The sequence below is a fragment of the Pogona vitticeps genome, chromosome ZW-PAR, assembly GCF_051106095.1.
Source record: "Pogona vitticeps strain Pit_001003342236 chromosome ZW-PAR, PviZW2.1, whole genome shotgun sequence".
Lineage (NCBI taxonomy): Eukaryota > Metazoa > Chordata > Lepidosauria > Squamata > Agamidae > Pogona > Pogona vitticeps.
The window spans coordinates 10,488,651-10,510,647 of record NC_135800.1 but is presented as its reverse complement, the minus strand read 5'-3'; the positions used below and the strand labels follow the sequence as shown (position 1 = coordinate 10,510,647).

Below are 21,997 nucleotides of genomic sequence, written 5' to 3'. Positions count from 1 at the left end.
GTTTGGCTTCTTCCTCCTCTTCTTGGTCCAGAATTTCTATTTTTATTGATGTATTTATTTGGGAGGAGGAAGGAAAAGGGAGCCGAGAGGGACGGATTCTCACCAAAGGCTTCCAGACACGGGGCACTCCGCCCCCCCCACCCTCCACTGTCTTCCTACCATCATTATTTCACCAAGTTCTCTTTCTTTAATTTCCCTTTCCCGGTTTTACCTGCAGGCAACAAACTGGCTCAAAAAACCTTTTGCTGCTTGTCAGAGATTTCTTTCTCTGCCAACGGAGGAGTGACAGCATAAGGCTTTCAGCTTCTCCCTTTGCTTTTTCCCTCTTTCAATTGGGTCATAAATCATCTGCCAAGTTTTGGACAATCCAGGCTGTCCTTAAAAGGAGCAGGATTAATGCTGGCATTTCAGCACAAAGTTTCAGGCTGGATAAAAAAGGAAATGGATTCCTTTCCTGCCAGCAACACAGAAATAGTGCAGCTTTCCCCTTAAAACAGCCCTCCAGATTGACCACTGGTCAAACCACAGAAGCCTCTGTGCTGCAAGGTCAGAAGACCAAGCAGTCGTAAGATTGAATCCATGCAACGGAGGGAGCTCCTGTCGCTTGTCCCAGCTCCTGCCAACCTAGCAGTTCGAAAGCATGTAAAAATGCGAGTAGATAAATAGGTACCACCTCGGTGGGAAGGTAAACAGCATTCCGTGTCTAGTCACTCTGGCCACGTGACCATGAAAACTGCATTCAAACAAACGCTGGCTCTATGGCTTGGAGATGGGGATGAGCACCACGCCCTAGAGTGGACACGACTGGACTCAATGTCAAGGGGAACCTTTACCGTTACCATAAGACTTATTTTCTAAAATATTTTTTCAGGGCGCATGGGGAGCACTGGTTTCATGAGACTAGACCAAGAGCGGGCACCCTCCATAGGTCTGGGACCCACACGTCCCTCCCTAGATCTTGGAGGGCCATACAATGTCCTGCACCCATCAGCTCCCAAGTTTTTAAAACATTGTTTTAAGTGCAAAAGTCCTCTTGCCCCCTCTAGTGGCTAAAAATAATTTTAAACAATTAAGTACATGGCGGGGGTGGTCGTTTGGAGGGCCTTCAAACCATGTACAGTGAACATGTAACGTTCTGAAGGCCTAAATGTCAGAGATGGACAATCGTGAGCCCATTTCCCCCACCTCTAAAATTACTTTAAGTGGCGGAAGTGCCCAGGTTGCCCTTGGGTGCTTAGGGCTGTGTGCAGGTCCCAGGCTCCGTGTCGCCCACCCTATCGAGGACAGAAAAGGTGCCAGAAAGATGGGGAGAAACAGACCGGAAGGGAAGATGGAGCAATGAAGGGAAGGAGGAATGATACATGAAATGAGGAACGGGTGGCTGGACTCAGAGGTGGATGGAAGTAGATGGAAAGAACCAGGATCGCTTTTATCACCTGTTCCTCCCATTGGCTTTGTCCAAGTATGATGACGACAATGATGATGATGATGATGATGATGATGATGATGATGATGATGATGATGATGATGATGATGGTGATGGTGATGGTGATGACAATGTTGATGTGCCATCAATTCTTACCTACAAGGTTTCCCAGGCAGAGAACACTCAGAGGTGGTTCCCCCCTTCCCTTTTTCTGGGGAAATCCAGGGGCTGTGCAGCTTGCCCAAGGCTACCCAGGCACAACGTGGGGGGACTCAGACTCACAACCTCGGGCTCCACAGCCAGGTGCCTAAACCACTGGGATCCCATGATCCTTCAAGGTTGGCTGAGCAGGCTATGAAGGGCAGGAGGGCCAGTTTAGGTACCAAATACACAGAGGGCGACCTGGCCGCCGACCCTGGATGTCCGAGATGCCAGGCACCTTCTCCACTCAGTGAAAATAAAGGATGATGGCTTTTGCTGATGAGACGAAGATTCAGGAAGATGACAGAATGCAAGCCAATGCCCGGGAATGGCCTTCCTTCCCCACCCTCCCATTTCACAGGATGTGTGGAATCTATACTAAATCTGAAATACCTTCACTGCTGTGGCTGAAGGTCTCCCAGAAGGGCAGGCAAGTCAATTGCACCACTAAACAACGAGCGCCACAACAGCCTGCAACAAATACATCCCATCTGACATTTGTGACAATGAATCTGGACCGCATTTCTCTCCTTTCTAATAAATAACAACCCTTGCTTAAACGCCTGTGCTTTAGCCTGTGGGTGCCATTCGCCGAACCAGCTTTGAAGCACGACACCGCGCAGTCTATCTCATTTAACGCTTTGATTCTGAAGAGGACGATGGGTTACTTTAAATAACTCTCCTTTTCAAAGAATTCTTTGGCCGTTCTCCTTTTGGTTGTTGCTTAATGCCCTGCAAGGCCCACAAAATAAATTATTTTCTGTTGTGATCCTTCTCGTTTCATCCCATTCATCCATTACGCCTTGACGCGAGTATTCGGAAGGTCACTGGAGTGGGGTTCTTCGTTGACCATGGACCATCTTGACCTCTTACGCTTCCCGAAGTTAGCAGACAAAGGGGCAACCCTGTGTCATAGCGTCCCCACCCTGGAAGGTGGAGTGGACCTCTGAGGTCCAGATGTGTCAGACTTCAACTCCCAAACCTTATCAGGAGAGCTGTCAGACCTCTCTGTGATGGAGCAGCCTTCCACTCCACTGGCTCTCTTAGGACTGCAACCTAATACATTTTAAACAGAAGGGGGTGTCAGAATTCAGAATTCATCATGTTCTGTTCTCATCTCCATCCTAAATGGCAAGAAACAAACTTGCACAGCAGGTCTGCTTTAAGTCTCTCTTTCAAGCGATCGTAATGAAGATCACGTGGCAACTGTGCAACATTTCCGCAATCTCACAAAATCTAGTTTGCGTACAAATCCTGTTTCTGCACCAGACCGGTCTCTTCCTCCGTTGCGAAGCGAAGCATCCACAAAACAAGCACAACAGAACAGGCTGGTCACTTTCCCATTTCCATCACCCCAAACCCCTAGTTTACAAACAACGCAACTGTTTCTGCGTTGGTGCCTGTGAGGAAAACCTTTTCCCCAAAAATGCACACACACAAAAAAACCAGATTTTTTTTGGCGAAAATGCAGAAAAATGATACTACGCCTCACGGTACCCCTTTTGCAGCTGCTAGCATCAAGGCGGGGGGGGGGGAAAGAGAAAATGATGTTTTACGATTTGTCACCTGAGAATGGATCAAATCCAGATGACCTCTCCACTCTGTAGACGCGGGCATCCTTAGGGACGGAAGACCATGATGGGCAGAAAGGTAAGCCCTCTATCACCGCACCTGCTTGGCAAGGGTTTCCCTGCCAGCTTCTTTTCCAGCACTCAGACCCCCGGATTCCCCCCTCTGTGCCCCCCTCTCCCGTATCAGGGCTGCCAACCAGCACTAAGGCTGGAATTAAATGCCAAAGGATGCCCGTATCTCAGGGGGCCTCTTTCTGCCAGCAGGGAATCCTGCTTCTAAAACCAGGGGGTTGCATCAGCCCTCTTAAAATGCCAAATGGAGCAGGAAGAAAAGAAAGAATTTTTATCTCATCCATGATTTTTAACTGCTTTCATACAAGGGGCTCCTTTTAAAAAGAAAACAAGGCAGGCCGGGTGTTTTAATGAGCCGTCTCATCATTTTTTTCATTGCTTTCTCCTTGTAGATGGAGAGCAGTCCAGGATGGAGAGAGGAGAAGGGGGTCTTGGGGTTGTCGGTGCTTCCCTTAGACCCGATCCCCCTCCGTGCAACAAGCTCGCCACCTCGGAGGGTGGCATGACATTAGGCAGCGTGCAATGTCACCGGATGCCTTGTGGTGATGAATAATGCACGGCCGCGCTCGGCAGCCCTTGGTTTCTAATGATCCGCCCAAGCTCAGGGACCGGGCCAGAGAATCCTCTTTCATTCCCAGAGAGGCAAGTGCCTCTGCACCGTTCCGCTCATCCCGCTTCTGGGCCGTGTGGAGATGAACAGATCTACCGAAACCTCAGAGAGGAGGGCTGAACATCTGGAGGTGTGCCAGGCAGAGAGAGAGGGAGGAGGTTGAGAAGTCTGGCTTTGCCGGAGAAATGAGGCACGGAAGCTCCCACATTAATGGTCTTGGACATTGTTCAGGGGTAGCAAATCTTCTTGAGGGGATCAGAATGGAATCCTGCGGTACCTTTGGCTCCCTCTTTCTGGCTTCATAGGGAGCTGAAAAGCAGCTCTCCATCTGACCCTAACGGTCTTAGAGTCGCTTCGCCTGTCTTTCCTTTTGCCTTTCGAAAAAGCAGGAGAGAATCCCAGAGGATTCAACCTGTCTCTCTTAGGATATAATTTACTCCCCCGCTTCCATTTCATGCACAAGACAAAGGAATCCAGAGAGCCCCATCATTGCTGACGGGGAGCATGGGATTGGGTTCGGGAAGCAGGGGAAATCACAGATCCCACATTACCCGGTACGAAATTATCCTCCCGAGAATTTGTCCAGAGCATAATGACTGATCAGAAAGTCACACCAGAGCAAGGAAGGGGGGGGGGGAGAAGAGAGAGCTTGGTGGCTGCTTGGGTGTCTTTGGACAGAAGAACAAGATATAAGTGACCATAACAAATCAAATAATAAAATAAATTGGATGCAGGCAACGAAACATGGAGCTCAAGGAAAAGACAGAAAATAATAGCTACAGGGTAGACAAAGGCCCGCAAGAAACATCAGCTTCAACCTGCAAGCCACCTCACAAGATTGGCAAGCTCTAATGCATCTCATTGCCATGCCTGCATTTTGGAAGAAGTTTTAATTCAATGGGAATCCAATCTAATCATTGTGGTATTATTCCCCCCTCCCCCCACTTCCACCTGCTGATTCCAGGTAATTGAGGATGGACGGCTGCTGTTTGATATGCAAATGAGTGCATCAATCTGCTTGCAACCTGGAGCTTCAACTTTCAGACTTTTTTTTTTTTTAAAAATGCCACTCAGTGTTCATTTAATTTAATTTGGGGTGGGTGGGTGTTGGTCTTTTAAGCTTGAAAGGATCTCTTCCACATCAATTAACTTGCTGAACGAACCTTTTGTGGCTTTGAGTGGGGAGATGCTGGGTGCTCACCCTCAGGCCGAGAAATGGAGAAAGTAACTGTTTAAAACAACAGTTCCCTGGCCGGGAGGTCCAAGAAGATGTATTCGAAAAGAGCAAAGGTCCCCATGACTCTTGGCTTTCACCGTTGCTCCATGTGAATCAGACTTCGGTTGGGTTTCATCAACCCTTCTTGTGGTTGACAGCCACCATTTTTAAAAATTCTAACCAGCATGCCCCTTGGGAGCCCAGCGTGAACCATTCCTGGTGGTGGAGGGGGAAAAAGAAGAAAGGAAAACAGCAGGAAGGAAGGGGGAAATGGAAGGGAGTATCCTGGAAGAGGTTGTCGTTGGCTGGCTGGCAAGACAGCTTCCGGAAGTCCAAACGACCAAGGGCGTGGATTCCGGATATACAGTAACTGAATGCAGTGATTCAAACCATGCAGGCACCAAACAAGCCCAACATTTTTAGGATGTACTCACATATTTGGGAAGCATCCATGCCACAATCCCATTGCAATGGACAGAAAGGAGCAACAGAATGAAATTCAACAGGGATCAGTGCAAAGTCCTGCACCTCGGAAAGAAAAAACAGTTGCACAGTTCCAAGATGGGGGAGACCTGGCTCAGTGAAACAATGAGCGAGAAGGACCTTGGAATGGTTGTCAATCACAAGGTGAATATGACCTAACAGTGTGATGTGGCTACAAAAAAAAGGCTATTGGCATTTTAACATAGGCTGAATTAAATAGAAGTATAGTTTCCAAATCCCGCGAGGTCCTCGTCCCTCTCTATTCAGCCATGGTTGAGCCCCGTCAAGAGTATCATGTCCAGTTCTGGAAACCCCACTTCAAGAAGGAGGCCAACAAATTGGAACGTGTTCAGAGGAGGGCAACAAGGATGATCAGGGGGCTGGAAACCAAACCCTAGGAGGAAAGGCTGGAAGACCTGGGCATGTTTAGCCTTGAGAAAAGACAACAGAGGGGTGATATGATAGCACTTTTCAAACATTTGAAAGGCTGTCCTCCAGAGGAGAGGCAGGATCTGTTCTCAATCATCCCAGACTGCAAGACATGTCATGATGGGCTCAAGTTAAAGGAAGCCAGAGTTTGGTTGAATACCAGGAAAAACTTCCTAACTGTTAGAGCAGTACGACAGTGGAACCAGTGACCTCGGGAGTGGGTGAGCGCTCCAACCCTGGAGGCCTTCAAGAAAAACTTGGATAATCTCCTGGCAGACATGCTTCGATGTGGATTCCTGCACTGAGTATGGGGTTGGACTTGATGGCCTTGTAGGACCCTTCCAACTTCACTTTTCTATGATTCTATGATCCACTCAGGAAATCTAACTTAGTTCGGTTTGTATTAAAATGAAAACAGCCCATTTCTCCCCATGCCTGGGACTAGAGAAGTCATCAAGGAAGAATATCTAACCATACCTACGGCCGCTTCGAGATTATTGCTTATGTCAAGATTGATTAATACGAGCACTGTCAAAATGTGGCACAATAAAGGTGGCTTTTGCGACTGCGAGATGGATCAGAGTTTCAGTTTTTTAATAAAGCAAGGAAGAAAGGGAAACAAAGATAAGACCGTTAGGTTGATTGCTCATTGTGTTAATCGCGACATGTGTGGGTTTTGTACAGAATGCGGCCCCCAATGGTGAAGTTAGACCAGGGGAAAACGGGGTGGGGAAATCTATGGAAACATGGCAGAAGATCTTCCACATCACCTTGATGTGGTAGCTGTTTTATGCGCCAGTGTTTACCTGTGATGTTGGCTCGTTGAGAAAAGGCTCCTAAAAGGATATTTTTTTAAAAAAAACATTTATTTCCACAGGCCGATGAAGGATTGCTCCCATCACGGTAGGAGTATAGGGGCAATGCCAGCTTCTGAAAGAACACGAGGACGTTTGCTTGGCTGATACTCAACGAGAATGGCCCTGGGGGACACACGGGGGCAGAAATTCAACCAAGAAATGCTTTGGATATATAATAACATTCATATACCATCACCCCAATTCTGACTTAGGGTGAGCCTTTCCAGGTAGAGTGCTTAGAAGTGCTTTACTCTCCCCTTCCTCTAGGGGCGCTGTGGGACTGTGCAGCTGGCCCAAGGCCACCCAGGCTGGCTCTTCTGGTAGGAGGCATAACGAGGCTAAATGCCTACCTGGATGCCTGGGCTTTGGATAAATAATAAGTAAACAGAAATAACTCTCCTGCATTTAGATATTGATTTGAAATAAAGCATATTTTGTGCCTATTTGGAGAAAGAACACATAGAGTAGACGACATATACTGCCTGCTGTTGTTAAGTTGCTTCTGTCTTGTGGCGGCCCTAGTAGGGGTTTCAAGGTACGTCAGAGCTTCAAGAGATGGCATCCCCATTGAGACCATCTCCCCCAGTGAGTTTCCGTGGCTAAGCAAGGATTTGAGCCCATGTCTTCTGATTCTTGTTCTGGCACACAAACTACTATATCACCGGTTCTTGATTAGTTAGCCTTCGCCATGCAGTCTGGGCTATCTGGAAGTTGACATCTAAAACATCTGGAGGTCCAAAGGTTCCCCACCCTGCAAAAACAGAGGGGTGTGTGAAGCTTGGGTCTCCCTCTCTCTTCCAACCGTTTCAAGATCTCTCAGCTCTGACTGAGATGCCAGTTTCTCCCCTTCTTGGTTTTGCAATTTGCCCAAAAGGCAACTCAGCTAAAACTCCCATCTCCGTACAAAAGCTCTGTCATCCTCCTTTATAAACTTAAACACAAACCTTCAGCGCACACAGTGCAACAGGCGGACGGAACACAAAGACACAAATGACCCACCCAGCGCAAATACAACCCTTGTACAGAAATTTGCCAAAATCACACAATTTTCTCAAAACAAAGGCAACGAGGAGGAGGGGGAGGAACCCTTTCCATCTCACACAAAGGATAATTTTTCAAAAGTGGTCCCATTTACCACGTAAGGACCAATCAGGCCAGAATTTGCACCCCCCCTACCTTCAATCCGGTGCTTTCTGCTTCAGAGCCCTTGTCCACGCCCGTGATGTAAATCCCGAGAGCGTATTCGGCTCCTCCTCGGATCATGAGCCCCAGGGACCGCCCTTCGTCCAAGACCAGGTTCACCTGTGCCGAGAAAGAAAGGGTTAATTCCGAATGCCCATAAGCATGCGCAGAGTCCCTCGCATGGAAATGGTGACCTGGATCGTCTCTCCTTTCATGCATCCGGTTGCGGTGGCTCATTTCCAAAACCAATGGACAAAGACTGTCCTCCCTTTAGGGAAGGGAGTGTGATGCTTCTAGAGACTGGGGTGCGCGTGTTTCCTCGCACGGTCCCGGAGGCAGTCAGTGGTGATGTCCCAGAAACCGGGCGGGCGAGGGCTGGGAGAGGCACTGGGGGCTGCCCCTGGGGCCCACGGCTGTCCACGGAGACCAGGTGGCTTCAGAATCTAGGCCACACCGACCTCATCAGGTCAACCCTGCTTAGGTAGATGCGCACAAGGGAGCCCAATTTGGAAGTGGCCGTTCAGGGCTCATGGACAGGTGCAAGGGGCAAAGGGGGCTGAGCATACTTTGCGAAATCCTGCCGAAATGTGCACTTTCCCAGGGAGAGGGTTCCCTCCGGGCGGACTCTTTGTGCCTGGAGGGAAGGACAACAAATGTTAACGGTCAACACCACCAAGAAAGAAATGTTGGTTCTGGAGGAGGCTGAGGGAACCAAGCGGGGGCTTCATGAAACATTGCTCTGCCCGCCGTTCTTCGTCTCCTCGTTCCGTGGGTTGCCCGCCTTCCCTCCGTGGAGCTCACGACGGAGTGCCATGACCCACCAGCTCCCTCCCAGCTCTGATGTTCTAAGATGGTGTTGTTGTTGTTGATGATGTGAAACATCCACATTAGAGTCCAGTCATGTAGCTGGCTGGATGGTTGAGGCATCTGGCTGCAGATCCAGAGGTTGGGAGTTTGGCCCCCGACAAGACAAGGGGATGGAGCTCCCTTAGGATCCCTCTCAGCTCAGTTGGTCTACAATGACCTGCCAAGCACTGCAGCTTCTCGGCGTTGATGTGGGCGGCTATCCGGCTCAGAGCCGGTGTGGGGGGGAAGCAGGAACAAGACGGCTGACCCCCAGTGACCCCCCTCCCAGTACAAACAAAGCAAGACAGGAGAACCGCATGAAAGGCTCCTGAAACAGCAAACCGAGGTGGGAAGGGGAGCAGGAATGGAAAAGCCCGCAGGCATCAGCCTCTCTTGCTGGAGAGAACAGGTTACAGATCAATGAGGAGGAAGAGGAGGAGGAAGGCCTGGGGCTACACACAGAATATCGCGTCCCTTTCAGTAACTGCCTTAACAGACAGAAACGGGAGGAACTGCTTCCCCCACAGCCTACATTTATTTCATATTTTGACGCGCCCAGTTAAACACCTTTGAAATATCGAATGACACTGTCCCTGCCTTCACCTTTTCCTTAGATGTCCCCTGCCTTACATCCAGCTCCCTCCTGGCCAGAGCCGCCATTTGGCCGTCCTGGCATAAAACCACTTTGACCTTCTTCTATGTATTTAGTATATATATTCATTCCCTTTTGCAAATATCTTCTTAGCATTGCCATGATTTATGGGAGATGTGGGTCTATAAGCTTCAGGGTCACTAGGATCATTATTCATGTTTTAAAGTTAATATAATTATTGACTGCTTCCAGGATCACGGACCCCTTTTCTCCCTTGGTTGATTTAGGCGCCAACGTTTTCCTTAAAATAATTATGATACTCTGGACCCAACCCATCAATTCCTGGTGTCTTCTCTATTCTTAATTTCTTAATTCTTTCCACCCTCTCTTCTCCTCTTATCGGCTACTCCATTAGATCTCTATCCCCATATTTTATTCCCCACACTTTTCTCTCTATTTTCCTTAAATCCTCCTGGAAATAGCTTCCCCACAGTATATAATTTTTGAAAAAAAGAAAATCTTGGAAGGCTTCTAATTGATCTCTCATCGGATCACACATTATATCTCAGCTCCAATATGGCTCTTAGCTTTTAAAAAAACTTGTGTTGCTCTGACTGACATTCTTGAATTCTTATTACTAAACTCAAATAACCTCTTTTCCAATATATGAAATTTCTCTGAATTTCTTGCCGTTTCAGTTATTCTCTATCCTTTCTCTTTTGCCAGTGTATGCTTTTTTGAATCCTTATATATAATATACAGTGGTGCCTCGCTAGACAGTTACCCCGCATGACAGTTTTTTTCGCTAGACATTGACTTTTTGCGATCGCTATAGCGATTCGCAAAGCGGTGATTCCTATGGGGGAATTTTGCTGGACAATGTTTGGTCCCTGCTTCGCAAACCAATTTTTGCTAGACGACAATTTGCTTTTCGCTAGACAATGATTTCGCTAGACAGCGATTTCAGTGGAATGGATTATCATCGTCTAGCGAGGCACCACTGTATATGGGAAACAGGGGTCTGCTTGCATTGATCTCATCCACCGCCTTGGGTCTTGCATCAGAAAAAGGCAAGACAGTACGATGCAAAATCAAGGGCCTGGATAGGTCCATTTGGGTCCATTTACGTGTACTGGGGAAAAACCCATCAGTCATAGAGGTTTCCCTGCTTCTTCATTTTGGAAGATTTCTTTTTAAAGTGGGGTCTCCTAGGTTACCTTAGAAGTCATAAAAATCCTCCAATGGGCAGCATGTACCCCGCATGCCGAAGGTTGCCAACCCTGCAGTACAGCATCATTGAGAACTCAGTAGAGTCCTTGCAGTTCTTCTGTTGTTATTTTTATTCTTATTCCTATCCTTACTCTTATCTTTTTTTTACCCTGGGTTTCCATGAAATGACGGTGCTCGCGGCGGCTAACACGTGCCTTTAAAAAGACATTAAAAGCTCATTAAAAAGGAATTACACAACCAGACCATTAAAATGTCATAATCATGGAAAGCATTAAAATGCTCCCAAATTATTCCAAACCTCAAAAGGAATTTAGGAAGCGGGTCTGAAGAGGGGATTCTCAGCACGGCCCTCTTAAAAACATGGAAGGGGAAACTGATTAAAAAAAAATCTGGGAAGGAAGACGGTCTACTTTTCCTGCTGTCTTAAAATGAAGTTTACATAGGAACCCACTCAGAGTTGGGAAATATTAAGTGACCAATACAGTGCTACTTGTATGTTTGATGGTATTTAGAACTTCTGGATAGCTCAGGAGGGTTAGGTTGGGAGTTCGAATACACCACTGTGTCTTTTTGGCCGGGGTCAGACTTGATGATCCGTAGGGTCCCTTTTAATTACTATTAATTAAACTGTAGCTGAACTCTTTTAAGTCACAGTTATACTGCAAAGCCAGTTTTTTTAGTGTACATGTTTCGATTTCTCTCTCTCTCTCAAATAGGTGAAATCCACTGCAAAATTCAGAAAAATGGAAATACTAAAGGAGAACTGAATTTCAGTTTGGAGACCAAGTCCAAGGGTGAAATTAGACCCTTCTGCATTAAACAGCGAGCTGAAGAAAACTCTTACCCAAATTCTGCTTATCTCTAGAAGACAATTAACGTGGCCGCTTCCAGAAGGAAGACAGACTTTTGAAATCCTGGTCGCTCTGAGTCAAAAACTGTGGATCAGAAGGTGGAATGTTTTAATTGCATTTTGCCACCAAGCTCTCCGGAGGAAACCCAAGACAGATCTGATTTTGATTAAAATTCAGGCTTCGCACCGCTTCAGCGGATGTGGAAAGAGGAGGGAAGAACGACCCCCTTCTCCTTTAAATATTACAGCATACGACTTATTGACAAAACTCGGCCGCAGGCTGCATGCCGAAGCGCTCAAAGGAAACAGATAACTGGGGGAGTAAATTTATTTCTCTTTAGACTGTGGAGCAATTATCTGGGCAAAATAGATGGAAAAATTATGAAGGCTTTCCAGGAGGCCCCCGCTGATGGAGACAGATGCTTTTTATTGCAACACTAGAGAGAGAAGTACATTAATTCCACATTAATTGGGGTGTTTAGCAGCCGGCATAAAAGGCAGGAGAGCTAAAGGCACAGATAAGTGTAATAAGAGGTAAAAGTGTAGATCCTGGAGAGGGTTTTAAAAAAAGCTCTCTCTGCTATTTTTGATATGATTAATTGTGAAATGATACCAGGAAGTATCTATTTCATATGGCTATATTAAGAAACATGTGGAATTAAAATATTGGACATGCGGGTTTGAATCAGAGATGGATTCCTCCCCACCCCCTACCCCCAGACCACAAGAATGCTGGCTAAAGAATTCTGGGAATTGTAGTCCAACAAAAACTAATATTTCCAAGCTCTGGTTTGGATCCAGCAGATTACGGGCTAACAAGCTGTCAAGGGGCCACATTTCAACCTTGGATGGCGGAGATTGTCCTCACGGTTTTCTCACTTCTTTTCAGGCCGAGAGCCCAGTGTTCTAGCTCAGACCAGCCCTCCCAGAGGGTTCCTGAGGACTACAAGTCCCATTATCCCCATTCACCAGGAACACGAGTCACGCTGGTCACAGGCTAAAGTCTCCAGGCGGAAGAACACACGCGGTGGCTGCCATTATAACTTGTGTGGACCCATGGCAGGCAGAAACGTAGACATAATTGGGCAATGCAGATTTGAACTCGTGTCTCCCTGGTCTTTCTTGAAAACCAATGAGGCGTAGAAACTGCTGAGCGTTTCTTTCCTTCTCTTTAGGCAGTTTATGGTTCATTTTGCTGCTGATCTGTTCTCCACGGTAGGTAATGACACACTTTTATTCTTTCTCCTACCCATGTCCCAGAGTGAGTTCTTGAGACTGTAAGTGCCAGTCGATGAGAAAAGGGGCGGACTAACTGGGGAACGTGTAGCTAGGCTACAACAGCAAAAAAGGAATTATAAGCAGGAATTCAAAACCCTGTAATAACTACGATAGCAGTGCCGAGCTGTGCACACACGGAACGTCCCGTTTTATGGCAACCGGCCTCAAAGGGTGGGCGGATTTGGCTCCTCGAAATTCCAGGAGCTGGACCATTCTGGCCAGAAATGGTGGCCACAGCTCTCTCCCTGAGAAACTGTACAGCCTGTGGCAATGAAGAGATGGCCAGTATCAGACCACAGTGGCTAGTGAATGGCACACGGAGGATGAGGAGATAATGACAAATTCCAACAGTTTCTTTGTCCCGTTACAGCCCAGAAGGAGGAATCGGTCCCTTGAAAGCCGCAGATGCTTTTAAAAAAATATGGATCACCTGCTTCTTCCAATTCAAGACAATTCAAGCCTTCACGAACCTGTGAAACTAGGCAACGGCTATTTATTCCAGAAAAGAAGAACGGAGACGCAGCACCGGGAGCCGTCCTCATCAGCAGACACAGGCACACGGATTAAATTTGGCTGGGGCTAATGGAAAATCATCAGAAGGTTGAAGGTTCCATGGAAAACATTCCCCTTCTGCCACGTGTGCGCAGCGTGGCAGGATTTCTCCCCTTCTTTGTTGTTTGCCTGGAGACTAGGGAGGCAGTTTTCTCCACTAAATTATTCTCTCACCTCTGTTTTTCTTACGCCTTCTCCTGCCTCGCCCGCTCCACCGCCACCGCCACCATGGACTGTTATGTGGCTGGATTCGAGAAACAAGCCCTCGCTATTTGCTGCTGCCCTCGAGTTGCATGGAATTCAAGGTCTGTGAGATATTTAAGGGGTGGCTTTGGTGGGGCACCACCCTCGGTGAGTTACCATCTTGAACCCAGTTCCCCTGGGTCCTCTTCCTGGTCTTCACTGCTTCTCGCTTTTATTCTACTTGTAAGTAAAGGCAAATCTACCTCAAACTTGTGCTAAGCTGGCTTCCTAGATCTATTTCAATGACTTTGATAAGAGTAATAAACGAGTCATTTAAAAAAAAAGACCCATAAAGATGTCAGATGGGTTATGGATGGTTCTCCAGGGATTACAACTCCCATTACCCCCCACAGGTGGCCAAGCGGTGTCCTCTCAACCCGCCAACCTAGTCCAGCATTCTCTTCCCAAACAGATGTCTCCGGAAAGCTCTCCAGCAGCAGGAGAAACACGCTCCCCTTCCTCCGCCAGGAGGATTCAGCGAGACAATATTATATTCCCAGCAGACAAGGGCTTGGTAGGGTTGAGAATTGCGTGAAACCTCTCTCCCGATCTGAATATTGGCACAAAAAGTGTGGATCTGGTCTGGTCACTTCAAAGGGAGGGTCAGAACATTGTGCAGAGGTCATCGGGTGACAACGGAGGCCCGGGAGCAGCTCAGCGTCAGAGCAAATGGCGTGGAGTGTCATGGAAATGGGGCCACTTCTGATCGGCTGTCTGGAGCCTTGAGTCAACTCATCCCACCGTGCAAGGGGTTATTGGAGGTCCTTCAGCTTAAGGCACACCGAACCCAGTGGAGGTCAATGTAGAAAAACCCCTCAAGCATGTCTCTCTTTCCTTGGCTGTAAACTTACAGTAACAATCCTGTTTCCAGGCAAGATGTCCCCAGCAATGTCATTTCACAGCCCCAGGTCAAAACAAGGAAGGTTACCCATAGCTAGAGAACAGACGAGGGGAGAGGAAACCAGAGGATAGGTCAAAAATAATCAAACTGAGGTCAAACAAACAGACTCGTGTTGGTAAGTCAGGTAAACTGGGCGAAGGAGATCCAAAACCATGGATTGGGAACAAACCTAGTAACCAGTGACTCAAGTACAGAACAATAACGAGGCAGGATGGACAGACACATCATTCCTTATACCAAGTATGGAAAACTTTTGGCTTTCCAGTTATTTTGGACTCTCGTTTCCAGAACTCAGATATCATGGCCAATGGCAAAGGAATATGGGCAGTGGAATCCAAAATTCGAAGGGCAGATGGTTCTTCACCCCTGGCTTATATAATGTGGCGAAGGTGGTCTATAAACACAATTCGATCCATCTACAACTCTGCCTTATGCTGGTCTTTGATTATAAGAAATTAAATTCAGTCCATCCATCCATCCATCCATCCATCCATCCATCCATCCATCCATCCATCCATCCATCCATCCATGCATCCGTCCATCCGTCCGTCCGTCCGTCCATCCATCCATCCATCCATCCATCCATCCATCCATCCATCCATCCATCCATCCGTCCATGCGTCCATGCGTCCATGCGTCCATGCGTCCATGCGTCCATCCATCCATCCATCCATCCATCCATCCATCCATCCATCCATCCATCCATCCATCCATCCATCCATCCATCCATCCATCCATCCATCCATCCATCCATCCATCCATCCTATACCTTTGCCTTTAATGCTCATGTTTTATTTAGTTACATTTTCAAGCTTTCTTTCACCCACCTCACCCTGCTTTCATCAAGTACGTTTCCTATTCAAAAACCCTGTTGTTTACTCCAAGATGCTTGGTATGACTGAGAGCCGAAATAAGAACATTTTATAAAATGAAGGTGAGGAGAAGGAGCCCCCTCCAGATTCAACTGCTGATTAGACATCAAATCCATTTGGGGGGTCAGATCGGGGGGGGGTTGATCCTCATAGGCTTACCACGCAGAGGATGTCAGAAGAGCATCCCACTAATAGCATATACAAGAGAAGGAAAATCTGCATGAAATGAAACTGGGTGGCTCAGAACAAACCTGAAAGCGAAACAACGACTAAAGAAGAATAGAGCACCGAGACTCATGAGTGAAATGCCTTATTTTAGAACTTCTCAGAATAATGTAGTTGCACATAATGGCTTGGGTGTTGCATTTACCCCCCTGAAGGGACACAGAACAAAATTGACATAAATCTCCCACATTACTGCAAACATATTCTAATACGGTTGCTGAGTCACGCTCCTGCTGGCGCCGTTTGATCATTTCCACACGCACGCACACACACATATATATTTGGTCGGAACTCGGTGGAGGTGAGCCACCTCGGTGTCAGCGGCTTGCAGAGAGCGCACCGATTAAGCAAGATTTGTCATCTCCTGCGGCTTTCCCCAGCTCCAAATGTCATGGAAATGTGTGCTTTTAGCTTCCGGAAATTAGTTGTTTGGATTGCCTTTATTTTAAGCCTGCCATTCTGGCTTGAATGTTGCAACCTTCCAATGCTCCCCCTCAGAGCATAATCATAAAACAAAATCGTAAAATGTACCCTATCCTCCCATCCCATCGTATCAGTGGCTCGTCCTATTTTAAGACAGGCTGTTGAGGCAGTAAGGCGGTCGCCGAATCCTTCCGTTCTTACACAGGTGTCACTGGATTCCAGGATCATCTCAAGAGGTAGATCTCCTGTGTCCAGACTTCGCACACGAGGACCACAACAATGCTATATTCGCCACGGTTAAGATATCTCAGAAGACAAAGGCCTTCCATATTGCTCTTCTCCCTCTTGCTAAAGTATAACACCAAGTTCAAAAATGATCACTGCGCTCAACGCAAGAGCAATGAAGTCAACATTCAGCCCATATTCCGACACTCCCTTGGTTAAGTGAGGCCCAAGCGTCTTGATATTTACAGACCTTGGCCACTATCCTGGTGCATGCAGGTAATCATCTTCAAACTGTGGAGCTGGAAGGGACCCTATCGGTCATGGAATCCAGCCCTCTGTCAAGAAGGTGCAGGGAGGGAATCAATCTCCCAACCTCGGGCTCCCCAGCCAGAGACCTCAACCACTGAGCTATCTAGCAGTGCAGTCAGACGGAGGCAACGCTCTGTCCGGGCGTCATCTCCCTTTCGGAGGCACAGAGGACCTGGGTGAGCAGGAACACTGCTTCCTCATGTGTAAGGAAATCCTGCCCACCAAGCTCCATAGATCTCCAACTGCTCAAGCAACAAAAGGGCCATTATTTCCGTACGTGTCGTGCTTTGACTTTTCGAGAAAGAGAGGGATGTCTCTTTGCACCTATACAAAATGGCCCATGGCAGATCAACCTGTTCTGCGGTCTCCTTGTGGGCAAGAAATGGGGTCTCTTGGGGGTGAATCCAAGCTTCTTCCTCTTTTGCGCTGTTGATTCAAAGGACGCCCAATATAATCCAGAAAGGGCTAACGAATGACTCATGCTTCCTATTCCAAAACAAAGCTCCCCCCCTTCCCCACCCCAAGTGGCGTTATGCAGCTCTTCTGAATCATCGGTGCTGTCAACAACGCCGGACGCAAATCAGCAAGCTTAACAGTTCGGGCACTTTTTTTTCTCTGAGCTACCCGGAGCTGCTGATGGACAGAACTACAGGCAAGTGAGGGCATTTACATCAGACTCCAGTGTCTTTTTTGGCCCGTGCAGTCCAACGATACAAAATGCCCCTTGCAGAGCCATCTGGTCCGTAATCCAATCTGATCTGGCTGCAAAGGGAAGAGGGAGGCATCCTAGAGGCTAGTCTTTAATCCTGAAATCCTTATGATAAGGCACGAGCCGAGTGCCTGGAACTGGGAGCTTCCAGTCAACTGGCTTCCCAATCGGAGCGGCCCACACCAGAAACACAGCGGTGCTTCTCTAAGCTTAAGGGTCAAATTGCACATTACAGAGAACACATCATGAAAAGAGGGGATCCTTTAAGTGCTGAATGCCTCTGATTGTCACTGCAGCAGCTTTTCACTCCTGATGTCAATCAACTGGTAATGGCTTAGCTTTTCTCCCCCAACTGCTCCATTCTGAAGATTGAGACACCATCTGGTCACCTCTTGTCTCCCGAGGCCTCACTTCTTCTCTAGTGCCAACGTTTTGCTAAGAAATCCTGCTCGCAGAAGGGTGACGGGGGGCATGGTCTCTCCCTCCCTGCAGGCTGGCCGCTGCGGCATGCTCAGTCGCCCTTCCACAAAGATGATTCTCAACCAATGGGATTCTGGCCCAAGAATTCCCAAAGATTACGAGACAGATCCTTGCAGACGGCTTTGCCCACGTGGCTTTGTTTGGTCAAGGAGTCTTGCCTCTAAAGGAGCTCCGTCGTCTTTTTGGGAAGAAGACAGAGGTTGAGCAGAGTTGAACAGGTCCAACCTGGTGGCATCTGTCGCTGGAAGGGACAGCCTTCATCAATCTAACGGTAGGGCCGGCTCTGGTCAATGGCGCTAAATGGTTGGGACACTGATCTGATGCAGCAGGCCGGTGAATCCCCCTTCCACGAGGACCTCTGTCGTATCCTTACTACTCTGCTGCAGGACTTGTAGCCAAGGACAGCTCCACGAACCGCTCTCCATCTTTTGAGCAGAGATACAAAAGAGGAGAGGAGGAGAAAAGGCGAGGAGGATCGCTAAGCGGTCACGTCTTGCGGCTGGACCTTTGAAAGGGACTCGTGCTGGATGTGCACGAAGGGAGCATGATGTGAAGGATGAGCATATCAAGGGAAGCACTCCTTCACAGAAGAGCCGGCGTCCCTCCTTCCCCCTCCCTTCCCTCATCGTCTGGTTTAATTTCAGCATCTGCTCCCTGAGGGTGGAAGGAGACCCACAGTGCGAGGGCCAGGCCAGACATGCAGAGTCTTCTATGTGCCATGTGCCCCCAAGGAAGGAACCCCATAGCAATGCCTTTGAAGAGGGGTGAGGGTGTGGGATCCACAAAATACGGGCTCCAGAGAAGGCTAATGCAGATTCAGAACCTTGGAGAGCACTTTAAAAGTTCATATTAAAACTCAAGGTGGATTCAAGCTAGCCAGTCCCCGCTGCTCTGAGCACCAGCTGAAGTCTCAGGACATTGCGACGTTTCCCTGAGAAGCCTGGGGGGTGGATCTCAAGGCAAGAGGCACTGCTGGATTTTCAAGCAGGAGATGTCTTTGAAGCTTGGGTGCTGGTCTCCAACCAGCCCCACTGGCCCAGTAAGGATGTGTCCGCTTGCCTCCCCCCTTGACCTTGGCCTGCCTATGCAACATCCTACAGGCCCAATCTCAGGACCTCACAAGGACCGACCCTCCTGTTGTCGGTTTTGGCCTTAAAACCCAAAGGATGTGACATGGACGACTCAGCACCTCTTGCCCCCAGGTATACCCAGGGAGAGTTGTGAGCATTTGCAAACCTTTGGAAAATCCACCGCTCGGATGGCACCAAGGGGCAGACCCAAGACATTTTGCTGCCTGAGCCAAAGAACAAGATGGTAGACTTTCCACTTCCATGCACAGAAGCCAGCTACAGAGGTGGTTAGATCTTCCCTAGCCTCCCTGATCATACGGGAGGCTTCTCTGCAACAGCTAAAGGCAGCTGACCAGTTCAGGGGGTGCTCAGTGGGTCACTGGGCTCCCAGTTCTCTCCTCCAGTGCCTCGCTGGAGCCTCCTTGCATCTCTGCCTCACTTTGCTTGAGGCCTGGTCGTGTTGGGAAGCTGTGGCGGGCGGTGGAGCTTTCATCGTCTCCGAAGCTAAGAGACCGAAGGGACTACGGAGGTCATCAGGCTTGGTGCAAGAACAGCAGTGGAGGCTTAACCTAAGAAAGTCAGGCGTGCAGGCGAAAGAGAGAGGAAAGGCCAAACCAGCAAAAAACAGAAAGAGATGACCTGTATTTCCTTCTTTTCTTGAGAACTACCAGTCCTTCCCCCTAAATGAGGTAGGGCTGCTAGACCAGCTGAGCTGAAAGATCGCCAGGGACTTGACTAAACAGAGGAGCCATTTATGCATCACACACACACACACACACACACACACACACACACACACACACACACACACACACACACACACACACACACACACACACACACACACACACACACACACACACACACACACACACACACACACACACAAAGACCACAACTTAGGAGAATACTTTCATAAGTCCACGGGCGTGTTAGCTCTTAGACACCATGCTTTAATTTAAAGAGTAATCTGACAGCCCTGTTTTGTAAAACACAGCCGCCGTGATGTGTTTTAAACAGTCCTTTCAATTTAATTGCATTTTAATCTTGTAAAACTGTAGGGACTTTAAGGGAATGTTCTATTTAATCTCACTGAGCATCACCTGGAAGAATCTGCAAGAATCCCCTGACTTTTCCTCGTTGAAATGATTTTCCAAACACCAGGGGGCCAGTGGAACTCCCAGCAACAGGAAGCTGCTATTTGTGGACGGGCGATTCTGAGGATCCTGTTTTCTGTTCCTCTTATGAACCTTTACCTTTCCACTGGCTTTGATCTGGCAGTCTTTTGACGTTCACATCCGATTCTTTTCCTGCCTCATTATTCAGTGAACGTCACTTAAACGTTCTGTCCTACAGGCAGCCTCGGAGTGTCCAATGGCTTTTTTCAAAGGCGGAAAAGAAAACTCACAGGGGAAGGAAATATTACTGACATTTACAAAACCTTTACCAAGCGCAGAAATCAATAAGGACTCGCTCATTACTATAATGGGATGTGGTGGAATAATCCTGAATTGTCTGAAATATGAAAGGATAGTGATTAGATGGTTGTCTGAACCCCACTGAAATTCAATTTGGCCTGGCAACGGGGTTTGTATTAATTTTAATCATATGCTGTCAAGTCAGTTCTGGCTCATGGCAACCCTTTTGTGGCTTTCCAGGTAGAGACGACTCAGAGGCGGTTGCCCATTTTTTCCTTTTATTTGGGACTTTGTGCAGCTGGCCCAAGGCCCCCCAGGCTGGCTTTTCTCCCAGGAGGGCCCATGGGGGGAATCGAACTCCCAACGTCTGGCTCCACAGCCCGAGAACCTAAACTGTGCTATCCAACCGGCTTGGGTTTGGACACTGGTTGCCAAGCTCTCAGATTCAGAAAGCTGATGGCTAGAGTGTCTGAAAACGGCCTCTCAAACACATTCCCTATTTTATTAGTGGAGAGAATAAAGACCAGGGAGAAAGCTTTTCACCAGAATTCCCCAACGCGAGGGGTGGGGAAGTTCTGATACCATTTCCTCAGAGGTGGGGTTTCCCACGAGCAGCTTCCATACCGTATTGTTTCGGCTTTTCCTCCCAATTATTAGCGGGTAGCCCTGAGAACAAAATATGGCGAGGAATATATTCAAAGCAAAACGTGCAAAAGGTGGGAGGGGGGGCCTCGCCATCTCTTCCAGCATGTGTGGGTGAGAGAAAGCAAACCATTTCAGAAATTTTGTGTGGTGAACGACGTCAGGAGCACAAGCTCCCGCTGAAGACAACGAGGTTTGGGTTTTACGTTGCTGAAATTTAGCACCTCCTTTTAAAACTAGGAAATCACAAGGTTCCTCTTCCACTCTCATCCTTTACATTGGTGGTTCCCAACAGTGGGTCGCCCCAGATGTTCTTGGACTGCAACTCCCAGAAACCCACAAATTTTCTGGGAGTTGTAGTCCGGAACCACGTGGGTGATCGAAGCTTGAGAAACACTGCTTCACGTCAAGAAGTGGTATAAACACACAAGACCAAGGTACACCTGTGGACGGATGGACGTACGTACGTACGGACAGACAGACAGACAGACAGACAGACAGAGAAAATAATATTTCATTGGTTCTGTATAATCCTGGCTCTCAGCTACTTTTCCTTTCAGGAAATGCCACTGCTATATTTGATCAGCGGTCACACACACACACATACACGGACGCATTCTAGCCCAAGGAAAACCACATTTATAGTACAGTAGACCCTTGACTTACAGACGGCTTGACTTACAGACTTTTTGAGTTACAGACTTCTCTGGCCGCAAAATTTAGGTTTGACTTGCAGACTGAGATTTGACTTACAGACCAGAAAGAAACCAAAATGGAACAAAAATGGCCTGTTACGGGATTAATCGGTTTTCAATGCACTGTAGGTCAATGGAGACTTGACTTACAGACTTTTTGACTTGAGAACCGCCTTCCAATACGGATTAAGTTCTCAAGTCAAGACCCCACTGTACTGTAATTCAATATTTCCCACCCACACTGGGCCGTATCATCCCCTCTCTCTCAGCACGAAGATCACGAGGACCAAGAACGGGTGAACGGCATGGAATCCAGAGGAAAACTAAGCTTTGCAAATTAACACTTCACCACTAAAAATCTCTGAAAGTAAATCTGGGAATTAGCCCGTT

General features: G+C 47.8%; 1 protein-coding gene across 1 annotated transcript in view; it reads right to left on the bottom strand.

Moving 5' to 3' along the window:
- Positions 1-21,997, bottom strand: part of WHRN (whirlin) — a 90,186-nt gene that overhangs the window by 21,704 nt on the left and 46,485 nt on the right. Inside the window, exon 3 of the mRNA XM_072984649.2 lies at positions 8,042-8,167. Coding sequence (XP_072840750.2) covers positions 8,042-8,167 — 126 coding nt within the window. The remainder of the gene's footprint in view (positions 1-8,041; positions 8,168-21,997) is intronic.